Raw genomic sequence first — 25,531 nt, 5'->3', positions numbered from 1 at the left:
CAACCTCTAGTTTTTTCCCCAAATTAGTTTTTTCCTCAAATAAAAAATCCCCAAATCCCTTATATTTTCCCCGACCGTCTGTTGCATCGTTGTCGATAGTTTACCACATCGCCGTCGACAGTCCTCTGCTGCATCGCTGTGTAAGTTTTTATGTCTTTCATTTTGTTTGTTTCTTAATTTATTTTCTCATTTTTCAAATCCTAACCCTTTTCTCTTTGCTTCGCTTTGCTTTCTCCAGAAAAATGACCTGCCGTTCTCTTCACTTTCTCCAAAAATTTCTCCCGATCTATGCAATTAATCTGGTAATTTTTAATTTCATTCTATATTTTTTTATATCTTTTTTTTTGGATAAGTTATTGGGTTGTTGAACTTTACGAGTTGGAATTGTAATTTTTTTTTAAATTTATTTACGAGTTCGCTCCAAATTACTTAATTCATATCCATATTATCAAAGTCAAAATAAATTAATAATTTTAAAGAAGAATCAATTTGTTGAATTCTGAATCTAAGGGTTTTGACTTCGGATTTGAACTAAAAAATCTTATTAAACTCCATGAATCTTATTGTTTTTAGTCTCAATTATAATGAGTACTTTTGGATTGGGTTGTACTTAGTAGATAACTTGTGTTCCTTATACTTCAATTCCTTGATGAGGAGAAATTTAAAGACACTGTTCATAATTTTGCTCTTATCTATGCACTCTTTGTTTTTGTTCTTTTCTTTTCTTCTGTCTTTTTATAAATTAAATCTTTTAATCTATTCATGCATTCTTTTGTGTATTTGTTGATTAATATATTTAAATTTAATAGATTGGAGCAAGAGTCGGGATTCTAAATATCTCACCTGGATAAAATATGACTGTTAGATATTGAGAAATGGATTGGTATATGGATTAATTTACAGTAAATTGTCTTAGAAAGAGTTTAGTTTCTGTTTGTTTTATACAATCAATTGAAAAGTATACTAGTTTATACAACCTATTGTTTGTTTTATACAATGAATTGAAAAGTTTATTAGTATGAATGAATTGAAAAGTAAACTTTCATAGAAAGAGCTTAGTTTCAGTCTTTAATGGTATTGATGCATATGCTTTCTGTCCTTATTTGCCTTTAACATGATATTTTATTTTATTGAACAGTGAACTGTCATGTAAAAGAGGTTGTAATGTCCTTATTTGCTTTCTTGCTATGCCTATTTATGCATGGTTTCTGTTTTTGTTTTTAAAAGCACACAATAAATGATTGGCCATGATTTTTGTTTACAGCTAACAATCAGCAAAATAAGGCTACAAACAGTTGGTCAACGGACCAAAGAAATAAAGTTGGAGCAGATGGACCATTAAGACTGTCAGACATTAAGGTGAGGAAATAAACTTGTTATTTGACACGCAGAAATATATATTCTTTAAGTAGCATGTGAAGTGAAGCTTTTATTTGCCAAACTTTATGTTATGCTTCTCTCAGACCAAATTCCGAGGACTACAAGCAGCTCAGTTTCATTCTGGTGTTCATTCTCCTACAAAACATCTTTAACTATTCAAATTTTCATTTACAGATTAATTCTCATTGTAGATCCTGTACATAGTTTTGTGTTAGAGGTTAAATTTAAAATAGGGTCATGGTTGATTAGATTTATGGGTGTCTAAGTTGATTTTATGTAACCAGTCAAGGCATAATTTTGTGTTGAGGGGTTGGTATTAGGAAATGATGAACACAAGTGCTAGTCTTCTTAGGAAAATTGTTTAAGATCTGATGGCCTTCCTTATTAAGTACTGTTTTTTTTTGGCGAGGGTCTCTTGGCATGGTCTTTATAGGGTATAACAATTGCCAACGATTGCTAATAATTGGCCTTCTCTAAAGTTAAAAGTTAATATTGTTCCATTAGTACATAAATCTCGTTTTATTGGGAGACTAATGCTTCCATATAAAATGCTTCCATAAATCATTCTTCTATTTTCACAAATTTTGAGTTTTGTTTCCGAAATTGGAAAAAAATAAGGGTTAAATATATATTTTTTTTAAAATTACTATTTTTATCAAATTTTGCTTAAAATTTGTTAAATATTTTTTTCGGAAAAAATTGCTTAATATATATCATATGTTTATTGAATTTATAATAATTTGCTTCTAAAATATATATAGATGGTTGGGTTTTAATTAGTATTAACGATGGAACAAAGTATTAATATAATAAGTATGACCATTTATTTTTTTAAGTATAAAAATTAAAATCCCTAAAGTATGAACCTTTTAATGCACATTTTTTTTTATTTAGGTATAGATATATTTGATTTTATTTAACAATGAATAAAAAAAAACAATACTATTACATAATCACATTACAACGACATTGTATTCAAAGTGTTTCTCAAAATAATCATCTTAACTTTTAATATAATAACAAATTTAGTTATTAATATTTATATTCTCTTATCAATTTGACCTTTATTTTTTTAAAACTAAATTTTGCTATTAATTTTTTTATTTAAAAGAGTTAAATTGTTTTTAAGCTCCATGTATATTTCATGTTAATATGACAATATTTGTCTTATATATCACGTCAATAAATAATTAAAAAATTAAAAAAATATTAAAAAATAACATGAAATACACGTAGATAAATACAATAATTTATCTTATCATTTATTTATTATGTTTTTTATTGAAAGAGTGAATTAGATCCCTACAAAAGAAGTACTGAATAGGCTCATTTGAATTGCCTAATCAAACAACTCCATTTTAAGCTCTCATTAACTGAATTTGTAAGTACTTCGTATTACTTACATGTTGTAATCTAATACAACATTTTTTTGAGATAAATCCATGTTAGTTTTTGAATTAAGGCATAATATCTTACATATCTCATTGTGATATTACTAGAATGAAGATAATTAGTTTGGATATGTTTCATTTATATTAGGTTAATTTAATAAACAAATTTTAAATTTTTATTAATGTTAATTTATTCATCTTAACAAACAAATATAAATAAACAAATATCCAACTGATAAACTATTTATTTACAGCCTTAAATTTACGGAATAAAAAATTAAGATTAATTAATCATATTATAAACATTGAAATATAAATTTGAGCATAATATAAAAATTAGAATTGAAATTTGACTTGTATCTATTTAGGTCACTTAAGTAATCATATTATAAACATGAATTAGATTTATTCAGAACACTTAAGTAATCGTAGTTTATTGTCAACTTTAGACTTCAAGAACTACGAAATGGATAAGAGTTGGATAGATTTGTCAAGGGTAAGCAACAATTATCGAAATGGAGTACAAAATTTTCTAAATTTTGCATTTCAAAATGCAAGCCAAGAGAAAATGATTCTTTACCCGTGTAAAAAGTGTGGCAACATTACTTGGCATATTCGTGAAGTTGTCTACGAATCTAATTATTGATGGCTTTATTCAGGGGTATAAAAAACAAATTTTTGATGGAGAATATACACCTCGTAAAACCTCTTCAACGATTAATCCGGCTTATCTTCATAATCCTTACCATCAGTCTGTTAGAGAAGATGACACGGAAGGTATGTTGTGGGATGCATTTAATATGCACAGTCATGGTTTGCAATCGTTTCCACCTAAAATTATTAAATCAAATGATTGTGATATTGGTGGAAATGTTTTTACTGAAACGGGAAGAAGTGCACCTGATGAAAAGCCAAATGGAGAAGCGGCGAAGTTCTACAAGTTACTTAATGTAATGAATAAAGAACTTTACGAGGGATCGAAATTTTCAAAACTGTCCTTCTTCATTTGTCTTTTTCACTTAAAATGTTTGGGAGGGTGGATCGGAAACTCTTTTACACTGCTGTTAGAGTTTTTGAGAGATATATTTCCATTTGCAAAAATTCCTAATTCGTAAAAAAATATGAAGAAACCGATAAAAGATTTAGGCCTTAGGTACGAAAAAATTCATAGTTGCCCAAATGGCTGCATGTTGTATTGGGGTGATCGAAAAAACCAACAGTCTTGTCATGTTTACGGTGTAACAGTCCGATTTTCAGTGATATATAAAATAGTGGTTCGAGGCCACCAAATCCGGCGAGTAAGCTTTTAAATTTTATTATTTAATATTTACGAGTCAAATATAGTTTAAAAAAATTTTTGAATTAGTAATTTATGTCTTATAATGAATTATTAGATTCGAGTGATAAAACCCTAATTCAAGTGGTTTTTGAAAATGAGGCATCGGGACCTCGTTTCTATAAACTGAGCCGTAAATATTTTTATAAATATTCACGGAGTGTCATTAAGGTAATATTAAAGTTTCGTTGAAAAATTTTAACATTTTGATAGTTAATTAATTAAAAAAGACTAAACTGAAAAAGGTCCAAAACTTGCTAATTATAATAATAAAGTCACTAAATGACTTGATTAATAAATAAATAAGGAACTAAATAGAAATTATGCCCAAATGAAAAGATGAGGCGGCATAACATGAAAAAATAATAAAATAAAGCCATTAATGGAAAATTGCAATTAAATTAAAATTAAAATTAAATAAAAGTGAAATTAGAAAGTTTCTAGGCAATTCTTTATTCTTCTCCCAATTTTCGGTTCAAAAACAGACATGGGAGAGCTCCTTGAGGTTTTTCTTCAATTTTGATTTATGTGAGTTCAATTTTTACCCGTTTCTTGTAATTTTTATATTTTTGAGATTGTTACAATTAGGTCCAATTAAATCTTATTCTAGTTTTTGATTTTGTTAAAGATTTTAAATATTTCCATTAATGAATCTATATTATTTTAGTTATTAAATGATGAATTTGATATGTTGGTTGATATTTAAAAGTATTTTATTAAGTAATTTTGATAAATTTTTCGATTAGGGGCTAATTTGTTAAAATGGTAAAAATACAAGGGTTTGTTCTGAAATTATTACAAAAATGGGCTGTATTGAATGTCATAAATATTTGGCTAGCATGTGTTTGCATTAAAAATTGTTAATTTGCATGATTTGGGATCATAGACTAAATTGAATAAAAGTAAAATTTTAAGGGTAATTTTGTAAAAATTTCAAAAATGACCAAATTGCATGAAATAATTTTTTATTATTTAAATTAATAAATTGAATGAAATTATTAATTTAGATGAAGATGGGTGGAAAATCAAAGGAAATAGAAAATTACCAAAATGCCTCTGAATCTTGGTATTTCTGCAGTTCAGCATGGTAAGTTCGTATGAATTGTATTCAGTATAATTTTAACTAAAGTGAATGTTATTTTGTGATGGATATTATATATATATATATGTTCTATTGTTGGAATTGAATTATTATTGGAAATATATTATCGAATTTAATACTCAGTTTGGACTAAACGCGGGATTTGAGTACATTCATAAATTGGTGTATGGTGGTATTGGAGGGAGACATCGAAATATTACCTAAGTAAATCGGGGTTCAAAATCTGTTGCGAACTCTCGTGTTTTACTTTCTGTTTGGAGTGATTTGGGTGGATCAACTCTCATGAGCTTCTGTTCAACTCTCATGAGCTTCTGTTGGTGTGTTCTGATGGACTAGCTCTATGAGCTTCTGTTGATAATGTACTCTTATCCGTAAGTCGTTATTCGTATGAAAAATCTCGATAAGGTAAATTGTTAAATGAATTTGAAAGATTTGTTAATTATTGAAAATTGACCCGAACATAAATGAAAATGAGATATGTTGTGACTAAATGAGATACATGAGTTATGTACTCATGAATTGAGTATTGAATGACTAATGTCAATGTATAAACAATTGTGGTTTGATATGTGAATAGCTATTTATATAGCAATTGTGTGAATTGAGACATTGTTAATCAAATAAAAGATGTTAGCATGTGTAATTTAAGTATTTGACACTTTGCTATTGAATTGAATTCAAGTTGATTGAATGGATTGAAATTGATATATATATATATATATATTGAATGTATTGATTATTTGAATTGAAATGAATATTAGTTGTATTTGAAAAATGAATTGGAACCCTATTAACTGTATTGGGCTGAGTCGGATATAGATGGCATGCCATGGGATTGAAAGAGTTCAGGGATTTCTTCAACTTCAAGTCGATGAGACACTGGGTGTCAATTTATTACTTTGGATTTATTCAATGAGGCATTAGGTGCCAACTTAATTCGGTTTAACCGATGAGACAGTGGGTGTCAATTTACTACTTCAAATTATCTGATGAGGCATTAGGTGCCAAACTGGTGTATTTGGTTGGATTCGTGTATTCATCTGAGTCCGAGTCGTGTTAATAGGGGTAATTAAATAAAACGGTACTATGATTGATATTGGATGATATTACATGAGAATTGAAAATGGGATAGTGATTTGAAATATGAAAATGAGTTATATACATAAATGTACTAACTTGTGTATTGATGATGGTAATTAGGCTTATGTCAAGCTTGAAATTATGATTGATGTATATACTTATGTCTAGTTTTATACAAATGAAACGATAAGTTCATAACTGAAATGTGATATGATGAAAAAGGGATTGATGAGTTGATTAATTTATTTATATATATGAGAAATTACGTATGTTACGGTTGAACTTACCTATGTTATGAATAAATATATTAATCAGTTAATTGATGTTGTCATTTAAGTTTATGTTTAATAAATAGAATGGAAAATAAGTAAAGGAAGTTATTTGTAGTTTTATGAAAAGGTTAATGATGGTGTATAATGTTTATAAAATCCTATTAAATTAGAAATGAATATATATATATATGATGTTGATAGACTTACTCATTTATGAGCTGGTGGTTATGTAGTTGATAAATCTTGAGGCATTGGTATAGTTTTATATTTAATATATAAAGTTTATTATTGAATTGGAATATTATGTTTAAAGTTTGTACGAGCTTACTAAGCATTCATTGCTTACATAGTTGTTTCTCCTTTATTTCACAGATTATCGCAAGCTTGATTGGGTTGGAAGCTTGTTAGAGTTATATCACACTATCCATCGGTTCTATCAGTTTTATCTGTACTTTTGAATGTTTTGATTTTGGTTATAATGACATGTATAGGTTATTTTGGCTAAATGTTGGTCTATATGTGTTTTGTTGAGATTAGTCATATATTTGGTTTGTGTTTTGGTATTTTAGTATGTGCTTAATTTGCCTTATAATGTTGATGTGTGAAATAATGAAAGACAAAATAGTAGTTGAAAATGCATATGAGGTATGTTTTATAACTTGGTCTGATTTGTTACTATGTTATAATAAGTGTATATGTATTTTATGCTATTGAATAAGTGGTAAAACTATTACCAAATGGTAAGTTTTAGTAAATGATTTACTTGTTATGTATTAATGCGATTAGACATAAAAGTTAGTTGATTACTTGGTTACATGGTATATATGGTTAAAAATAATTGTATTGGTCATTTAAGATACCTAAGGGCGTATTGATTTTATGTGAATATACTACATGTTTAGGGATTGATTTTAGATGCTATAATATGAATTTTCTATATACACAATGTTGATTGTAGGTTGACACCAAATTGGGTGAGAAAAATGGCTTATAAAATAGCCTATTTTTGTCTACACGGTCAGAGACACGGGCGTGTGTCTCAGTCGTGTGTAACACATGGTCTGGTGACACGGCCGTGTGTGTCCCCTGTGGCTTGTAAAGGTTTGCAAGTCAGTATGTTCACATGGCCTAGCACACGGGCGTATGGTTTGGCCGTGTGACCCCTACAGCTTTGAAAATTTTTAATGTATTCCGAAAATTTTCCTGAGTTTCCGAATTAGTCCGACTTATTTCTAACGTGTATTTTGGGTCTCGAGGGTTCGAATAAGGGACAGTATGTATGAGTTTGATTGGTTTCTGACATGAATGTTATGTTATATAAAATGATAAAATTTCTGTCTCTTTGATCTGTAAACTCCAGCAATGCTCCGTAACCCGATTCCGGCAAGGGATACGAGTTGGGGGTGTTACATGTAGTAAATATCTTTGGATGAATAGGAATGCAGAAGATGTGAATGAGGATAAAGGTGGGACACAGTCAAGAAAGAAGCCAATAAATATTTTGTGATCTTTTCCACGAATACTAAGGCTTCAAAGGCTTTTCATGTCGTCAAAAACAACCGAGTCTATGAGGTGACATCATGATCAATGAACCGATAATGGATTATTAAGGCATCTTGCGGATTCTTTATCTTGGAAATCATTTCACAAAAAATTTCCAAGCTTTGCAATTGATCCTTGGAATGTGAGGCTTGGGCTAGCATCTGATGGATTTAATCCTTTTAAAATCATAAGTACTTTGTATAGTACTTGGCCTGTAGTGCTTGTTCCTTACAATTTTCCTCTGTGGATTTGCATGAAGAAATCTTCTTTTATCTTATCTATGATTATCCTTGAAAGAGAAAGGTATCGGGAATGATATTGACATTTATATGCAACCACTTATTGAAGAGTTGAAACAATTATGGGCGGGTGTTGAAATATATGATGTCTTGAGAAAGGAGAACTTTTATTTACTTGCAACTTTGTTGTAGACTATTAATAATTTCTCGGCTTATGCCAATTTATCTGGTTGAAGTACCAAAGGACGTTATGCTTGTCCTTGTTGTGCTGTGCAAACATGTTCGAAGTGGTTATATAATGGGAAGAAGTTCTTTTATATAGGTCATCGTCAGTGGTTAGATGGAAATCATAGATTTAGATTTTAGAGGACTCTATTTGATATACTGAAGAGTTCAAAGAAGCTCCTGAGCATACCATTGGATCTGAAATCTTGTGCATGTTAAAAGATATCAATTTCAGTTATAGAAAGATGAATCAACTACCTAACACGCAAACAAAGAGAAGACCAAGGGAGGCGTACGTTGGCGATGTTGACCGGCAGAGTGATAATGAATCTGATGAAGAGGATGATCCTAATGAGGCGAACTTGTGGAAAAAAAGAAGTATTTTTTAGTTGCCTTATTGGGAGCATCACATTTTGCGACACAATCTTGATGTCATGCATATTAAAAAGAATGTTTGCGAGAATATCATCAGGATAATTCTGAATGTCAATAGAAAATTGAAAGACAATCTTTAGAGTCGACTTGATCTAGTTGACATGGGAATTAAGCTTGTTCTTCATCCCCAATTACTTCCAAATGGAAAATCTCGGTTGCCACCTTCTATTTTTGCAATTTCGAAGAAAGAAAAAGAAATGTTCTGCACGGTATTGAAGGATATAAATGTCTCAGATACGTATGCATCAAATATATCTCTATTTGTGAGTCTTAAAGATCGAAGACTATTTTCCCTAAAATCACATGATTATGACATCTTGATGCAGGATTTACTGTCAGTTGCTTTACGGTGTTGTATATAAAAAAAGGTGACATTTTGTATAATTGAACTATCCAATATAATGAAAGCTATTTGTGACAAAGTTTTGATTGTTGAATATCTTGAGAAAGTACAATAGATCCACCTTGACTTTATGCAACATGGAGAAGATCTTTCCACATTCGTTCTTCATTATTATGATGCACTTACTAATACATCTCCCTCACGAAACAAAAATTGGCGAATCGATTTTCTATTGGTGGATGTATCCTATAGAGAGGTGATAATTTATTTGCAAAGTTTTCATTCATTCATGAATATACCTTTAATTACAACTTTTGATAATGTTGTATATCATGTTTAGGTTCCTATGAAAATTGTAGTCTTATTGTCATAATAAGCGTTGTCTAAAAAGATCAATTGCTGAAGGTTACTTAGCAGAGGAGTGTATGACTTTCTGCTCTAGATATTTGGAAAATGTTGAAACAAGACTGAATAGACCAAGTAAAAATGTTGGGCTCACTAACCATTACTTAGCTGAAACTTATCTATTTTGAAGTTATGGACAACCAATTGGTAAAGCTGAAATTACACACTTAGATGATAGATCTTGGGTACATACACATCGATATGTTCTTTTTCACCACGATTCAATTGAACTATTATGCAAGTAAGTTTTAGAATTTGATAAATATTCATCTTTTTAATTTGTAAGTTTTAGAATTTGATAAATATTCATATTTTTAATTTGTTTATCTTCTAACCAAATAATCCACTTTTTTTAACATAGTGAGTACAAACAAGACTTGAGATCTCGTTCACGCTCCCGAATATTACAACATCAAGAGATTCATAAGTTATTCACAGAATCTTTTCATGAATGGTTAGGGAAAATGAAATATAACTAAAGCTTTCAATGACAAATAATAATGTTTTTGTATAACATTATAATTAATCAATTTACTTTCAATTCAATAGGTTTGAAGTGGAAAAGACGTCAATAAAGAAGTTAAATGGCTTTCCCAAGGTCTGAATAAAGTAGTAAAAAGATATATTGTCTTCTTCATTAATGGATTCAGGTTTCATACAAAATCTCACTAAAGATTGAGGAGGACTCAAAATTGTGGAATAGTTGCTAATTCTTCAATTACAAGTTATGCTAGTGTTAGGGACAGTAATCCTGTTGAAGGAAATGTGGAGTATTACAGACTTCTTACGAACATTATTGAGTTGGATTACTATGACAAATGGAAGGTTGTCTTATTTCGATGTGATTGGGCTGATGTTAATACTGTGCACGGAATTAAAAAAGATCAATTTGGTTTTACAATGGTGAACTTCTCTCGATTAATTCACACTGGACAACAATTGATAGACGAGCCGTATGTATTTTCTTCTCAAGTCAAACAAGTTTTTTACTCAAAAGATCCAATTGATAAGGGTTGGTACATTAGGTTGGTACATTGTACTCCGTAACACCCCTAGAGACTTGTTTGACATGGGCAATGGAAGTAGAGATGACATCGAGGAAAGATCAGAAACTTTGCCTTTTTCAGACCAAAATTTAAATGAAACTATCCCTGGTACTAGTGTACAATTTCAATAGGTTCCCCAGAATGTGGATGAAGATATTTACCAATAATGATGTAGTAAGATTTTACAATTTTTTAATTATATGTAATATTATAATTTAAATCTTGATCTTATTAAATATTTCAACTATTTTATATGTACTATTATTGTTGTAATTAGTTACTAATATTTTCAACTATTTTATGTGCATTGCAGATAATATGTCTAGAAGAAGATTGCGAGATCTATGCAGTATTCAAAATCCTCCAAATTCAAAAGAAACAAATAGTGAACAACAGACTGCTATTGGATCTTCGAATGTTCCGAATACAGTTGACGAAACTGTAGAAATTCAAAGTAATGTTAACTTTAATTTACATGCATGTTGACTTTTATTATTCATTTTTGTTTAAATTTCTTATATTATCATATACCTTTTTAGCTAAAAGTGGTGGGAGGTGCAAAACTTGAAGACGTAAGCTATTAAAGGATTTATACGATCTAAATTTTATGGAGCATGTCAAAGCATCTAGAAACAGTCATGGTCAGCCTATTGGATCAGAAGCTCGACTTTTAGCAGGATACTTGGGCATTATAGCATGAAATGCCAATCTGTTGCCAATCAACTAATAGTCATGGCACCATATGCCTTATAGAAACAAAAATCAAGTTTTCGATAATATTAAGGTAATAATGTGAATGTAATTTATAATAATTTGGTTTAAGTTTCATTTATATTTACTTTCTAAACTTGTGTTATTTGCAGTAGAGATTTACTTTAAAGATCTCGGATAATTATGTGAAGAAGGCATTAGGAAATATATGGAGAGACCATAAAAGTACTTTAAAGAAGGAATATTTTAAGAAAAATATAAGCCTCAAAGAGAAATTGCGAAAAGTTCCGCCAGGAATACTGAGGTACCAATGGGAAGATGCAGTTAAATTTTGTAATTCAAAGAAATGAGAGGTATTACGTACTTCCAAACTCTTATAATTATTTCGGTTTATAGTATTTACTATATATGTAATAATCATTTCATAATGTAGGAGCATGAACGAGTTGGAACTACAAGCAAAAACAAAAATTCACGCACACAACTGGGTCGAAAAGTTTTACTTGTGTAGCTAATGACGAGGTATTTTGAATTTATTAATTGTGTCAAATATTAATTACTTTCTACTAAATAATATTTTGCTTACTATATTGTAGGAACTATCGTCTGGCCAAAAAGTTGGACACTTTCAGCTTTTTGACATTACACATAGAAAGAAAGATGAATCTCCTATGACTACTGAAGTTGCAGAAATTGTGGTATATTTACTTAATAAAATTTGAATTATTTTAAATATTTATCATGTTTAATTATAATGGTTTAATTCGCCGTTTGTAATGCAAATAATGTCAAGTTATGTTGCATTTGTTTGATTATATATTTCGTTTCTAACTCCTTGATTGATTTATTAGGAGAAACTAAAGGATAAAAGGGCAAAGTATGAAGCGATCGCTTCAAGTGATAGTTCTGTTAATCTGGACGACATTGATAATCGAATTATTATTGAAGTTTTGGGTCCTGAAATGTATGGTCGAGTTCGATTTCAAGGATTTTGTGTTAATCCAACCTAATATTTTGGATCCAGCTCGCAGCAATACATTTCTTTGGCGAATCAGGCTCAAGTTGAAGTTTAGAGGTTAAGAGACCACATGGCTTAAAGAAAATATGATGAACTTCAGCTACAACTTAAAGCGGAGGCAGCAGCGAGGGAAGCAGAGGCAACAAGAAAATATGACAAACTCCAGCTACAGCTACAGAATATGGTGAAGATGCTTCAGCAGCCGCAGAATCTGTCATCTTAGACTTTTGTTTTCTTATTGTGAGAATTTCTTAACAATATAACTTTTGAATATAATATATTTTGTTATTTAATTTATTAATTTAGATCATACACATATTTCTTTTGTGATAGTATCATTTAGATTTGAAGTTTTTTTATGGATTTGATGTTACAGGAAATTATGTTGAAAATTCGGGTTCTATATGAATTAAAATGGTTTTGTAAAATCTACTAAAATTAGTGGTGTTTTTCAACAAACGCAACTAAAGATCATTTTCTTTAATGGCGTTTTCTTACATAAACGCTGCAAAATATAGCGACATTTTGACGCTTATTAAAATGCCGCAAATTGTTTTAGCGGCGTTTTTAACCTGTTTTGCTGTAATGTCTATGGGATTTTTTTTTTCTTTAAACATTCATGTCTTGGATACATATATTAAGATGTGATACTAGGGATCACAATTTGGTTTGTAAATTTGAATATTTATAGATATTATATTAATTCTTTTTTGAATTTGAATATTGCAAATATTAGAATTTTTTTATGCGGGTATTGCATATATAGTTTAGAATTTAAAATTACTATTAATGGTGGATTCAGAGTAAATGTGAATAGATATATTATATATTTATTGTCTGAAACTGCATTGCTTATTTAAATAAGCTATGTCAATTTGGATTCGAATTTCTAAATTTATTAGTTACAAAATGTTTATAATTTTGATTTTATATATATAAAAAAGAGTTTTAATCGATTTGAATTTATATTTTTGCATTTGAATATTTGAAAAATGTTTCAAAATTTTGAAATTAATTTTTTTAAAGAATTCGGATATATAACATAATAGTATTTAATTCAGATTTAGATATTAAAACTCAGATAATAAATGGATTTGAATTCTTAGGTTAACTTGTATATTCAGATTAAGATAATTAAAAAAATACAGGTGTGTGAATCAGATATCATTTTTAATAAGTATAATTTTTTTTATAATTCGAATGTTTTGATTTTTTGAACCATCCATGATAATTTAATTCAATGTGATGGTTTAGGGGTTTTGGACTTATTTTGATCAAATGGCCTTTGTTTTAAGATTTTTGAACATTATTCGATAAAGTTTTAAAAGTTTTCTAATAAATATTTTAAAAAATTGACTTTTCAAGTAAATAAAAAAATAATTAATAACTTTTATATGATATTTTTTTAGAAGTCAAATTATGTTATTAGTTATGGTATTATGAATAAATTGCGAATTTAATTTATAATCTTTAATTTGGTTTTTTTTAGTTTTCAAAATTTGAAATTTTGATTTAATTTTTTAAATATTATTTTTTATATAAAAATTTTAAATTATTTTCATTATTTTATATATATAATATTTATTTTTACATCATAAAAATTAAAATTAATTATAAATTAAATAAAACTAAAATTTAATTCAATTTGTATAAACATATATTTTAACTTATAACACCTTATTGTAATCAATTTTGGATTTTTGGGTGTTAAATGAGAGAGATTTGAAATGTTGATATTTTATAATAAAAGTTTGGAGTTGATTAAATCTAAGTTTTTGAATTTGGGCTTACATTCTTAACGGTAAAATACAAGAGGTGGCCGTACATCCGACGCGCTTAAAATCGCGTGAATTTAGTACTTTCCGAAAGCGTTAGTCTCGTTACTTTCCCGCTATAGAACTGTTCCAAACACATAACAGAAAAAATAATAATAATAAAATAAAAACCCGATTTTCTCTCATTTCCATTTCGCTTCAAAAACCTTCTCTTACAGAAAAAAGAAACGCAAACAAATAAATTAAGAAATCTTAGAAAAAAAAAGCTGAGGATATTCAGCCATGGATGAAACATACGATGTGATAGTCCTAGGTACCGGCCTTAAGGAATGCATTCTCAGTGGTCTTCTCTCCGTTGATGGACTCAAAGTACCTCTTTCTTAATTTGTTTACTTTCATTGTTTTCACGTTTCAAATCGTTTTGCACTCTAGGATTCTTTTCTTTTAAGCATCATCGGCACTCTTCTGGGTGTTTTTTGTTTTCATATATGATTTCTAGGTGTTGGCTTAAGTTGATAAAAAGAAATGGGTTAGATTTGATATGTTAAAATCAATGTTACCTTGAACACGGATGGATCCGATCTACCTTTATACGATGTAATTTGATAGGGTTAGTCTTTTCCTATTTGTTCAGTAGAAAAGTGGGGAGATCCATTCCTTCCAAAGAAATCTTGGAAAAATGGTTTGTTTATTGTCTCCGGATCGAGTTTGGATTTTGTTTTCCATCATTGTCGAGAGCTCAAGCTGGAGGACAGATTTACACAGTAGGAGAACTTCATTCCTACCATTCTCACCAAGGAATTTGTCATTGATAGTATTTGAATCCAAGCCTTATATAGATACCAACATGGCTGACTCGATAAGATATTCTTGTTCTACGAATCTGGCTTTAGTTCGAACTCTCAACAAAGTTAAAAATAAAATTTTAATTCAATTTAAAAAGAAATCGATTGATCGAAAGTGTTTAGCACTAAGGATACTTCAAAAACTTTTTTAATAGTTGATGCTATCTAACAAAACCAAATATGGGAATGTAAAATTTTTTCTGGATCTTAGATATTTGAGTTATAATTCTAGATTAAAAGAAAAAATTGAAGTCTGTGAATTGTTTGTTTTACTCAATAATTTTATAGTATACTAATGGGAGTGCTAGAGTTTTACTGAATTAGATCACTAGCGTACTTGTATACTAATTCGAAAATCGTTGGGGAGATAGCGATTTACGGTGGTTAAATAATAAATTATTATTTTATTATTATTACTATTATTATTATTATTATTATTAATTTTGCATTAGATTGAGCTGCTATCTAAATTATCTGCATTTCAAAACAGGTTTTGCATATGGACAGAAATGATTATTACGGTGGAGAGTCTACTTCTCTTAATCTTATGCAGGTCATTTCTTTTCTTTTTTTAATTAAATGATGGGATTTATAATTTTGTTTTTAACCTTTATGTAAAAGAACCCTAACTATATTGGATTCATCTGACATTTTGTGAAAATTGTATTTGTTCTGTATAGCTTTGGAAACATTTCAAGGGAAATGACAAACCTCCAGAACAGCTTGGCACAAGCAGGGAATATAATGTTGATATGATTCCCAAGGCATGCAAATTCAACCTCTTTGTTACTAATTTTGTAGTTTTCATCATTGCTTAATTGCTCTACTGTATGCATATAAATATGTTGTGTTGGGGGACTTTGTTCAAAATGTGCAGTGACACACCATTTACCAATGAGTATGCCATCTTTGTGCTAATCAGCAACTTAGCAAGGAGATAGTGTATGCCATCTTTATGCTAATTAGCCATGTTTTATGATGAATTTATGCTTAATTTTGTTTCACAGTTCATGATGGCCAATGGCAGTCTGGTTCGTATTCTCATCCACACAGGTGTTACCAAGTATCTTAACTTCAAGGCCGTGGATGGGAGTTATGTGTACAAAAAGAAAAAAGTAAGAGTAGCATTTTCCTTTTTCTTTTTTGTAGTAGTGTTTGTGTCTAAAAGTTAGCGTAAATGTCTTTCTATCGGCTTTAATGACTTGAAGCAATTATTATGATTTGCAGATCTATAAAGTTCCAGCAACTGATGTTGAGGCACTTAAATCACCATTGATGGGGCTGTTTGAGAAGCGCCGTGCCAGGAAGTTCTTCATTTATGTCCAAGACTACGACGAAAACGATCCAAAATCTCATGAAAAACTTGATCTCAACAAAGTAACAGCGAAAGAACTTATCTCGTGTGTATCTCATCCCTATTTCCCTCTAAAAAGCTTTGCTCTCCCACTAACGTTTACTATGAAATTAAGAACAGTATATGCAATGCAATGGCTATAAATCAGTGTTTAGACTTGTAGGTTAAACTTTCTTCATAAATTCTGATTTAAATGTTGCTGTTTTTAACAATTTTTCTCACACCAAAAGGGAAAATGTTTGATTTTTTATCATGAGTTTTGGTTTCTTTCGCCTGGCTTTTTCAAGGAAGATGATATATTTGAGGGATCAACTCTTCTCTTGATCATTAATATTGCTTACACTAATTGTCCTATCCCATTAGCTACTATGGCTCTCAGTTTACTGGTCCTGTTTTGCTAATTTTCCAATGTAGAAAGTATGGACTTGAAGATGATACAATTGACTTTATTGGTCATGCCTTGGCACTCCACAATGAAGATAGTTACTTGGCTCAGCCAGCTTTGAACTTTGTTAAGAGAATGAAGGTAAATGTTTGTTTCATTTCATATTTCATCTTTTTTCACACAAGTAATGGTTGATTCTTAAGCTCCATGTTCCATACCAAATAAGTTTTTGCTTAGCATTAAATAAACCATTTAATCATATTCTTCAGTGAAAACTTCTACATTTTTTAATCACAATCTTCAGAGAGATTATGCATTTGTTTTGTAAAGCTCTATGCAGAGTCTTTGGCACGATTTCAAGGAGGATCTCCTTATATCTATCCACTATATGGACTTGGAGAATTGCCTCAGGTATGTCTTTATCTGTACATACATACATATATATAATATATTACATTATAGTTTAACAGAAACAATTGTTGTTGGACTTTGTTAATGGGGCCTCTATTGGCAGGCATTTGCACGTTTAAGTGCTGTTTATGGTGGTACTTACATGCTCAACAAGCCAGAATGTAAGGTAAATTTCTCAGAACATTTGAAAACCCAGAATTTAGTTTTGTTTGTCTTTATAAAGTAATAGTAAGCAATTAGTGACTATCATGTTTAAGCTTTCCTTTGAGTCCTTTAGTGGTCAGAAGGTCATATAGTGTCAAGTAGTATTAGGCATCAATGGTGCACCCATATGAGTTGACTTATATGGTGAATATCTTATAATTTGTGGCCATATTGTTCGGACTCTTTATTTTTATTTTTTTTCAAGTATCCGTGTTTGACACCCATGTTTGACACACATTCAAACATCGGTGTGGGTATTTCAACTTAACAATTTGGTAGTTATAATCAGAGCTGATTTGCAGATGTCTTTACATTTCTCTTTTGAATTTCTTATAAAAGCTCAGTTTTTTGGAATTGCAGGTAGAATTTGATGGTGATGGGAAAGTCATTGGAGTAACTTCTGAAGGCGAAACTGCTAAGTGCAACAAAGTTGTTTGCGATCCATCTTATTTGTCTGATAAGGTAACCTCCGATCACAAAACCATGTCACTCACTCTTTTTTCCTTTAGGAACAGAAATGACTCCTCGAGAACTATACTTTTCCTTTCATGGTTTTTTCAATGCAACAGGTTAAGAAGGTTGGGAAAGTTGCTCGTGCTGTATGTGTAATGAGCCACCCTATTCCTGATACCAACGATTCTCACTCAGCTCAGGTTATTCTGCCTCAGAAGCAACTCGGTCGTAAATCAGACATGTATGCTGCTAACCCTCTCAACTAGTTTCAAACTTTTACCTTCTAGAATGAGTGGCTAAAACATAAATACCGCTGCAAATCTGATATGTTTGTATTTATAGTTTTCACCCTATACATAATTTGTTACAGTTTTAGCTTCACCAAGTGAGTCTTTTCTTCGTTGTAAAAGCCTTACATTGTATGTTCATTTAAATTTATATCGAGAATATGTTCAGCAAGCAAACAAGTGTTATAACTCCATTATCTTTGGTAACTTTCTGATGTTTATTTGGGTACTGCAGGTACGTCTTTTGTTGCTCCTATGCTCATAATGTAGCTCCCAAGGGAAAATACATCGCTTTTGTTTCAGCTGAAGCCGAGACTGACAACCCTGAGCAAGAGTTGAAGCCTGGGGTTGACCTACTGGGATCTGTAGATGAGATATTTTATGACACTTATGACAGATATGTGCCCACTAACGACCATCAAGCTGACAACTGCTTCATATCTGCTGTAAGAAAACTTTAATCTCTATTACTTTTGCTTATTCTTTGGAGTAAATATTGAACGTAAAGTACCCAAGGCAATGTTTTCCTTAGTTACCTTCTTGTCCGTGTAATATTGAAAGAATCTTAAGGCAAACTTGTGTTGATACAAGGTGGGTTACGGAGGAAGGAGGTTCACATGGTGGTTCGGAGAGCCTCTGGGAGGTTGATATGTATTGGGACGAGTGTTTAGAAGTGTTGAGTTGGTGGGAGATAGGACTATTAATTCCCTTCATTGTGGGGCTCTCTCCATATAGGTATCTTTCTGTAAGGGAGTTGTTGGCAGAGTAATGGAAGGTTCTTTATAGGTGCTCTTGGACGTGACTAGAGATGTATTGTCCTGTTAGAGGTTGTCGCGTAGGTCACGATGTGATTTGCGAGGACCAATATGCCCGTGCATGAAAAGCCTTGCTGTATGAAAGAGGATTAGCTAGCAAAGTCATCTTATTAGATCTTTGTTTAATAGGCCGTTAGACTTGTTGGATTTGGCAATAGCAGTTCAGCAAATAGCTCCCTTCTGACAAGGTGTTAAGATTGTCCTTTTGGCGAGACTTTGATGTTTTGGCAAAGTCTTGGTAGTTTCCATGTTTCCTCATTATTAGTCCCAACAACTTGCAAATAGACAATTAGCTCAAGACATGGATATTGTTTCTTTTGCGAATTGGTGTTCATTGTATATTGGCTTGTACCCTTCATCTAATCTTGTTGATTCAACCTACAGAGCTACGATTCGACAACACACTTCGAGACCACCGTCATCGATGTGATGGAGATGTACACCAAGATTACTGGAAAGGTACCAGTTCCATCCTCCAAATGTTCTTCAATTTCAATCTTTCGTCTTACTATATATATATATATAATCTCCTCTTTAATCTGTTCTGCAATGGTTGATTCACACATACCATCAATTACTATTGTTGTCTTCTTCAGGTTCTTGATTTATCGGTGGACCTGAGTGCTGCTAGTGCTGCTGAAGAATGAAGCAATTCTTCAAACATTTTTGATCTATCAAGCAAAGCCATTAACAAAAAAAAAAAAAAGCCTTCAGTTTGTCTCATTTGTGTTTCACCAAATCTTTTAGATGAAAAACCCAAAGTATATTTGCATGTAATCTTCTTTTATTATTATTATTATTGTTACTGCTTTTAAGTGATTTATCCCAAATTCATCAGTGGGTTGGTGAAACATGTTTTCGACCAATATTATGTATAAGAGCACGAGTCACGATAATATATTCTATTTTTACCATATTATTACATTAATTTTAAAAATAATTATAATTTAATTTAGAATTATTAATTAAAATATTGTGCTAGTCTTAAAATAAATTTATTACTTGATTAGAAGTCTAAACTTAAAATATAAAAAAAATGTAATAATTATAATTATAATTTAATTTACAATTATTGGTTAATTTTGTTAACTAAAATAGAGATATTATTTTAATAGAATTCTAATCATTTTAATTATTATATAATTAACATTAGAGTTATATATTAATTTAAATTTAAATTTAGCTTTATAATTAACATACAATAGTTAAACATATTCAATCAACAACTAAAAAAAAATATCCTTAAAAAAATGAATTTTTTAGGATTAACAGGTTATAATTATATTAAAAAGAATGGACAAATAAAGTAATAGTATTTCGAATAGTAATTTCGGATCATATTCGAACAATAATAGCACCGAAGAATTATTAAAGATTATTTTTAATAGATGATAAAGAAATATATATTATGATATTAAATTTTTTAAATTTTTTTATAAATTCATATTGTGTGAAGTAGAGGTGTGCATGGGCCGGGCTACCCGGCCCGGCCCGAAGGCCCGCCCGAAAAATGGGAGGGTTTGGGTAAAAATATAGGCCCGAAATATGGGTTTGGGCACAAAAATGAGGCCCGTTTAGAAAATGGGCCGGGCTCGGGTAAAAATTTTTGGCCCGGGCCCGGCCCGGCCCGAATTATATAATAAATATATATATTTTTATTTTTAATTATATTTATATTTTAATTTTAATTTTAATATAATCAATTTTTATTATATATTTTCAATTTGTGTATTGTTTTAAGAATTGTTTTAATATATTTTTTATTTGTTTCTTGTTTTAATATTTGTTTTAAATGTATTTGATTATTTAATATATTTTAAAATTTTTTATTTAATAAAATAAGTTAAAAAAATTTAATATGGGCCGGGCCGGGTCGGGCTCGGGCTTAACAATTTTATTTTGGGCCGGGCTTGGGCAAATTTTTAGGCCCATATTTCGGGCCGGGCCGGGCCCGGGCCTAGAAAATGGGCCTAAAATTTTTGTGGGCCCGGCCCAGCCCATGCACACCTCTAGTGTGAAGCAAACAATCGAAGATTATTTTTAATAGATGATGAAGCATTATGATATTATTTTAAAAAAATTTCTATAAGTTCATATTTTGTAAAGTAAACACTCGTAAAACTATTTTTTTTATCTATTTGTTATTTGTTTGGTGCATGTAAAAAATGTTTTGTAGATTTGTTTGGAAAAGAAAGTCAAATTTTAACCATTATTTTTTAATCACCATTGTTAAATGTGTTCGTTAATTTAGGTTAAATGTCTTTCATATTTATCATGAGCTATTATTATAATTCTTATAAGTTATTTTACCTTTTTTTTAAATTAACATTATTGTTTACTTTCTTATATAGTTTTAATTTTATATATTATTATGTAAAAGTAATTAAAATTATATTATTTAAAAATTAATTACAAATTACTTTTAAAAAATTAATTAAAAGTTAAACACGTAAAATTACATGTAACACATTAACATTAAAAATTAATTCTTTAAAACTATGTCTTTCAGCTTTTATGTGATTTTTTAAGCTCATATTTAATATATTAAAAATAAAAGAATTTCACATGTCTCATTTATTTATTCAATTGAAATAAAAAAAATTAAATTATTAAATTTTCGAAAGAGTCAAAATATTATTTTTGACTATTTTTTAAGTATAACTATTTATAATCAAACTATGCCTTTCGCATGTATGCATATCATCTTTCTTTATGAAATAATTATGCTATATTAATATACATTATTTTTATTTAAATCATATTGTGTAATCAGATTTTTAGGAAGTAAATAAATTATTTTTCGCAACTATAGCGATTTTGATTTTAATGAAATTTAAATTAATTGAACATAAGATATATATTTTTTGCCCACATTTTGGGTGTGACAAAATTTAATTATGTTTACTTGATTGAGTTGATGTTATGAGTCAACCGAAAACTAATTTCATTGGATAACTACAAAAATACTCTTATTTTACAAAGTAAATTGTATTATCTTGAGGCTGTTGATGTCAATTTATATATTTTATATAGAAAAATATACAAAATAATAAGATTGAAACCCAAATCTCTATAGTTTTTAATAGTTAAACTTTATCATTAACCAAAAGCCTTATTTGTTTTCTTTTAATTTATAAATATATTTGTTACAAAATTATGTTTTTCACCCACATCGTGGGTGTATGGTTGTTTGAACCTGACCAAATCAGTCGGTTAGATTTGGAATCGATGGGAGTATCGATCTAGCAAGAGACATCAGACCAATCGACTTGAGAACAGGTGTAACACCCCCTAATCCTAAACCGTCGCCGGAACAGGATTACGAGATATTACCGGATAATCGGATAATTTACGATTAATATTCAAATAATTATCTTATATATTATAATATAATCATAAGTTCATATAAAACTTTTGCTAATTGACTCTTTTTTTAAAAAAAAATTCAATATAACCCCTTTATAAATATTTAACATTCCCTGCAAATTCAAATCGCAACCAATTCAAAATCAATATCACAATCCATACAATTTCATATTTAAATACACCTAAACATAGTTTAACATCAACTCAGTAATTTACTAAGTAAACATTCGCATATATTGTTTAATTGAATAAACTTCATTATTCTATTTCAAACTTGTTCCCAACTATACCAAATATGTTATGATAATTCTATTTCCATTTCATTAAACCAAGTATCAAAAGATCATGTTAGTATTAATTATACCAAATATATTATATAAATTTTCATACCATTTCATTGTTTAAACACCAAAATATCAAATATCATTCTTTAACAAAAATCATATAGCATTTTAAAGTATTTGAAATAACACCTATGTACAATATGCCACTTTTACTAAAAGAAGAATACATCACCGAGTTTGCGCTAGAGTCGGGATCGTCTGGATGTTGAACCGAGACTATGAATACCTATTAACTTGCGCACGAAAGCAACTGTACGCTGAGTATTTCATACTCAGTGGTATTACCATAATTCAAATTATAAACATAATAATCATATAAATTAATTTAGATAACTTAAATATTTACTAAACCAATTCAAACATAAATTTGTCATTCTCAATATATTCATACAATTTAATTTAGCTATTTGTCATTTGAAATCATAAACATTCATGTTGAACCATTATCTAATTCATGAACCATTAGTTCATGCTTTCTATTCTCATACTCACATTCAAATCACATTTTCAATTCATGTTCCATTTTTACATTTCTTTTAATGGTTCAACCCATTCATTTTATTCAACTTAACTATTCTTTTAATTACTCCTATTAACAGACTCGGACTTTAACGGATATACGGATCCAACCAAACACACCAATTTGGCACCCAGTGCCTCATCGGATAGTTCGAAGTAAAGTTGACACCCAGTGTCTCATCGGCCTAGCTGAAGTAAAGTGGTACCCAGTACCTCATGAAATCTATCCGAAGTAAAATAGTGACACCCAGTGTCTCATCGACTCAAGGTCGAAGTATCCCTGAACACTTCCAATCCTATGGCATGCCAATTATATCCGACTCAGCCCGGCTAGTTAATAGGGTTTCCGGATCACATATAAGTCTCAATTCAGTTACAATTTCTCACATTTTCAATTCAATCATTTTCCACTTTTCAATCAAATTTTCAATTCATATTCATAGTTCAATACACTTTCTCAATTCAATATGCATTCCAATTATTCACATATAATCACAATTCAATTTAATTTCATACAATTTAATACTAATACTTACCATGCATATTAACTTAAAATTCAACAATTAATAATAATTAAATTCGAATTATAGTAATACTAACACGTATTTCTCATTCAATTCAATTTTCTAAATTCAATTCAATAAAATTACTTACCTCAATATTTACTTACTATAAAATAAATAAATTTAAAATTAATACTTAAAAATAAATAACTTGAATTATAGTAATACAAACCCGAAATTCTTGATTTACTCCTCGGTAATCTTCTCCTTTCCCTTTTGAGCCGATATCTCTGGTTCTTTTTTAGCTATCAAAAATTAAAATAATTATACTATTAATTACAACACTAATTAAAATAAATAACTGAATTTCTAATCAATTCCTACCTTATTCCCAATTTAATCCTAAATAATTTTACTTACTTTTCTAATTCAATTCATACTTTATTTCTATTCAAATTTCCTCCATACTTACATTTTATTATTAATTTTTCAGCATATTTTCCTAATTTCGAAATTTCTTCAATTTAATCCATACAACATAAAACTTATAGCCTAGTTTACAATTTAATCCTTTAATCAATTCTAACTTAAAATTCATTCAATTAAATCCCTAATTCTTCTTTTTGTTCAACATAAACTATACTTAAAAACTTATGAACTTCCAAACTATAAACTTAATTCTATCAAAATCTTGTTTTAAGACTTCTAAAACATAAAAATTAAAAGAAAAGGGCTTGATTGACTCACCTATCAAAGCTTTAAACCCTAAACCCTTAGTTTTTCCTTTTTCTTTTCTTTCTTTCTTTTCCTGCTACCTTCGAAATGCTCTCTGTTTCTTTTTTTTTTCTTTGTTTTTTATTTCTTTTATGATTTTTTATTTTATTAACATAATATAATACTAATATCATATATTAAAATATCTTTTACTTTAATATTAAGTAAATTAATAATTATATAACAAGTGTACATATTTATATTATTACAAATGTCATTATCTAATTTATTTTTCATACCAAATTTTTTTTTAATTATTTATCTAATAAATATCTTTTACTTATTAATAATAAATAATAAATATCTACTTAATAAATAATACTTGTATTACAATTGTATTATACATATTATTACACATGTATCATCTCATTATCCTACATTTGTCAACTTATTAATTTATTCACTAATATAATATCAATTAAATAATAATAATCAATAAATATCTTTTACTTATTATTTAAGAAAATATACAAATATATTACAAGTGTATTTTCTTACATTTTACACATATATTTAATTATAACCATACAATTGTCTACTATTTACTTTATTTAATAATAATAATAATAATAATAATAATAATAATATAAAACCATAATGATGGTTAATAATTATATAATATTTATATATAACTTAAATAAAATCTTAAATTTTAATGCATATATGCCGCCTCATTTCATATAAATTGCTTAATTTCCATTTTAGTCCTTTTTATTTTCTATTACTCTATAATTCAACTTTTACCCTTAATTAAATTTAGTCCTTTTTACTAATTACTCTAAATTGAACTAATTTCACTTAATTAAAACCTAATTAAACATACTACTAGACTCATAAATATTTCTATTAATTTATTTTCGAACTCATTTCACTAAGACAGAGGCCAGATAACGTACTTTTCCGATGCCCATGAATTTTGGGTCATTACAACAGGGGCAAAACCAGAAAATTTTTTAGGGGGCGAAATTAAA

The 25,531-nt window shown here is 29.2% G+C and overlaps 1 protein-coding gene and 1 long non-coding RNA gene across 2 annotated transcripts; both read left to right on the top strand.

The window, feature by feature from the left end:
- The first annotated feature begins 33 nt into the window (after positions 1-33).
- LOC121212250 (uncharacterized) lies at positions 34-1,867 on the top strand. Its single transcript, XR_005907412.1, has 4 exons — positions 34-140; positions 239-302; positions 1,265-1,359; positions 1,464-1,867. It is a non-coding gene; the product is annotated as an uncharacterized lncRNA (long non-coding RNA).
- Positions 1,868-14,480: 12,613 nt separating this feature from the next.
- LOC107918316 (guanosine nucleotide diphosphate dissociation inhibitor At5g09550) lies at positions 14,481-19,950 on the top strand. Its single transcript, XM_041084661.1, has 13 exons — positions 14,481-14,669; positions 15,636-15,698; positions 15,826-15,909; positions 16,153-16,260; positions 16,373-16,545; positions 16,914-17,025; positions 17,215-17,295; positions 17,399-17,461; positions 17,860-17,961; positions 18,069-18,193; positions 18,475-18,685; positions 19,439-19,513; positions 19,651-19,950. The coding sequence occupies exons 1-13, from the start codon at positions 14,583-14,585 to the stop codon at positions 19,699-19,701; spliced, it is 1,335 nt and encodes a 444-aa protein (XP_040940595.1). The 5' UTR covers positions 14,481-14,582; the 3' UTR covers positions 19,702-19,950.
- The last annotated feature ends 5,581 nt before the right edge of the window (positions 19,951-25,531 follow it).

Source organism: Gossypium hirsutum, chromosome A13 (assembly GCF_007990345.1).
Source record: "Gossypium hirsutum isolate 1008001.06 chromosome A13, Gossypium_hirsutum_v2.1, whole genome shotgun sequence".
Classification (NCBI taxonomy): domain Eukaryota; kingdom Viridiplantae; phylum Streptophyta; class Magnoliopsida; order Malvales; family Malvaceae; genus Gossypium; species Gossypium hirsutum.
Note: the sequence above shows the minus strand (reverse complement) of the source record. Positions and strands in the feature narration are given on the sequence as shown.

What these genes read in the sequence shown, in the direction of transcription:
- LOC107918316 (XM_041084661.1), top strand. Translation starts at nt 14,583, where the DNA reads ATGGATGAAACATACGATGTGATAGTCCTAGGTACCGGCCTTAAGGAA. An exon ending in ATGTTGATATGATTCCCAAG is followed by an intron (nt 15,910 to 16,152) that starts GCATGCAAATTC and finishes TTTGTTTCACAG; the next exon opens with TTCATGATGGCCAATGGCAG. An exon ending in ACAGCGAAAGAACTTATCTC is followed by an intron (nt 16,546 to 16,913) that starts GTGTGTATCTCA and finishes TTTCCAATGTAG; the next exon opens with AAAGTATGGACTTGAAGATG.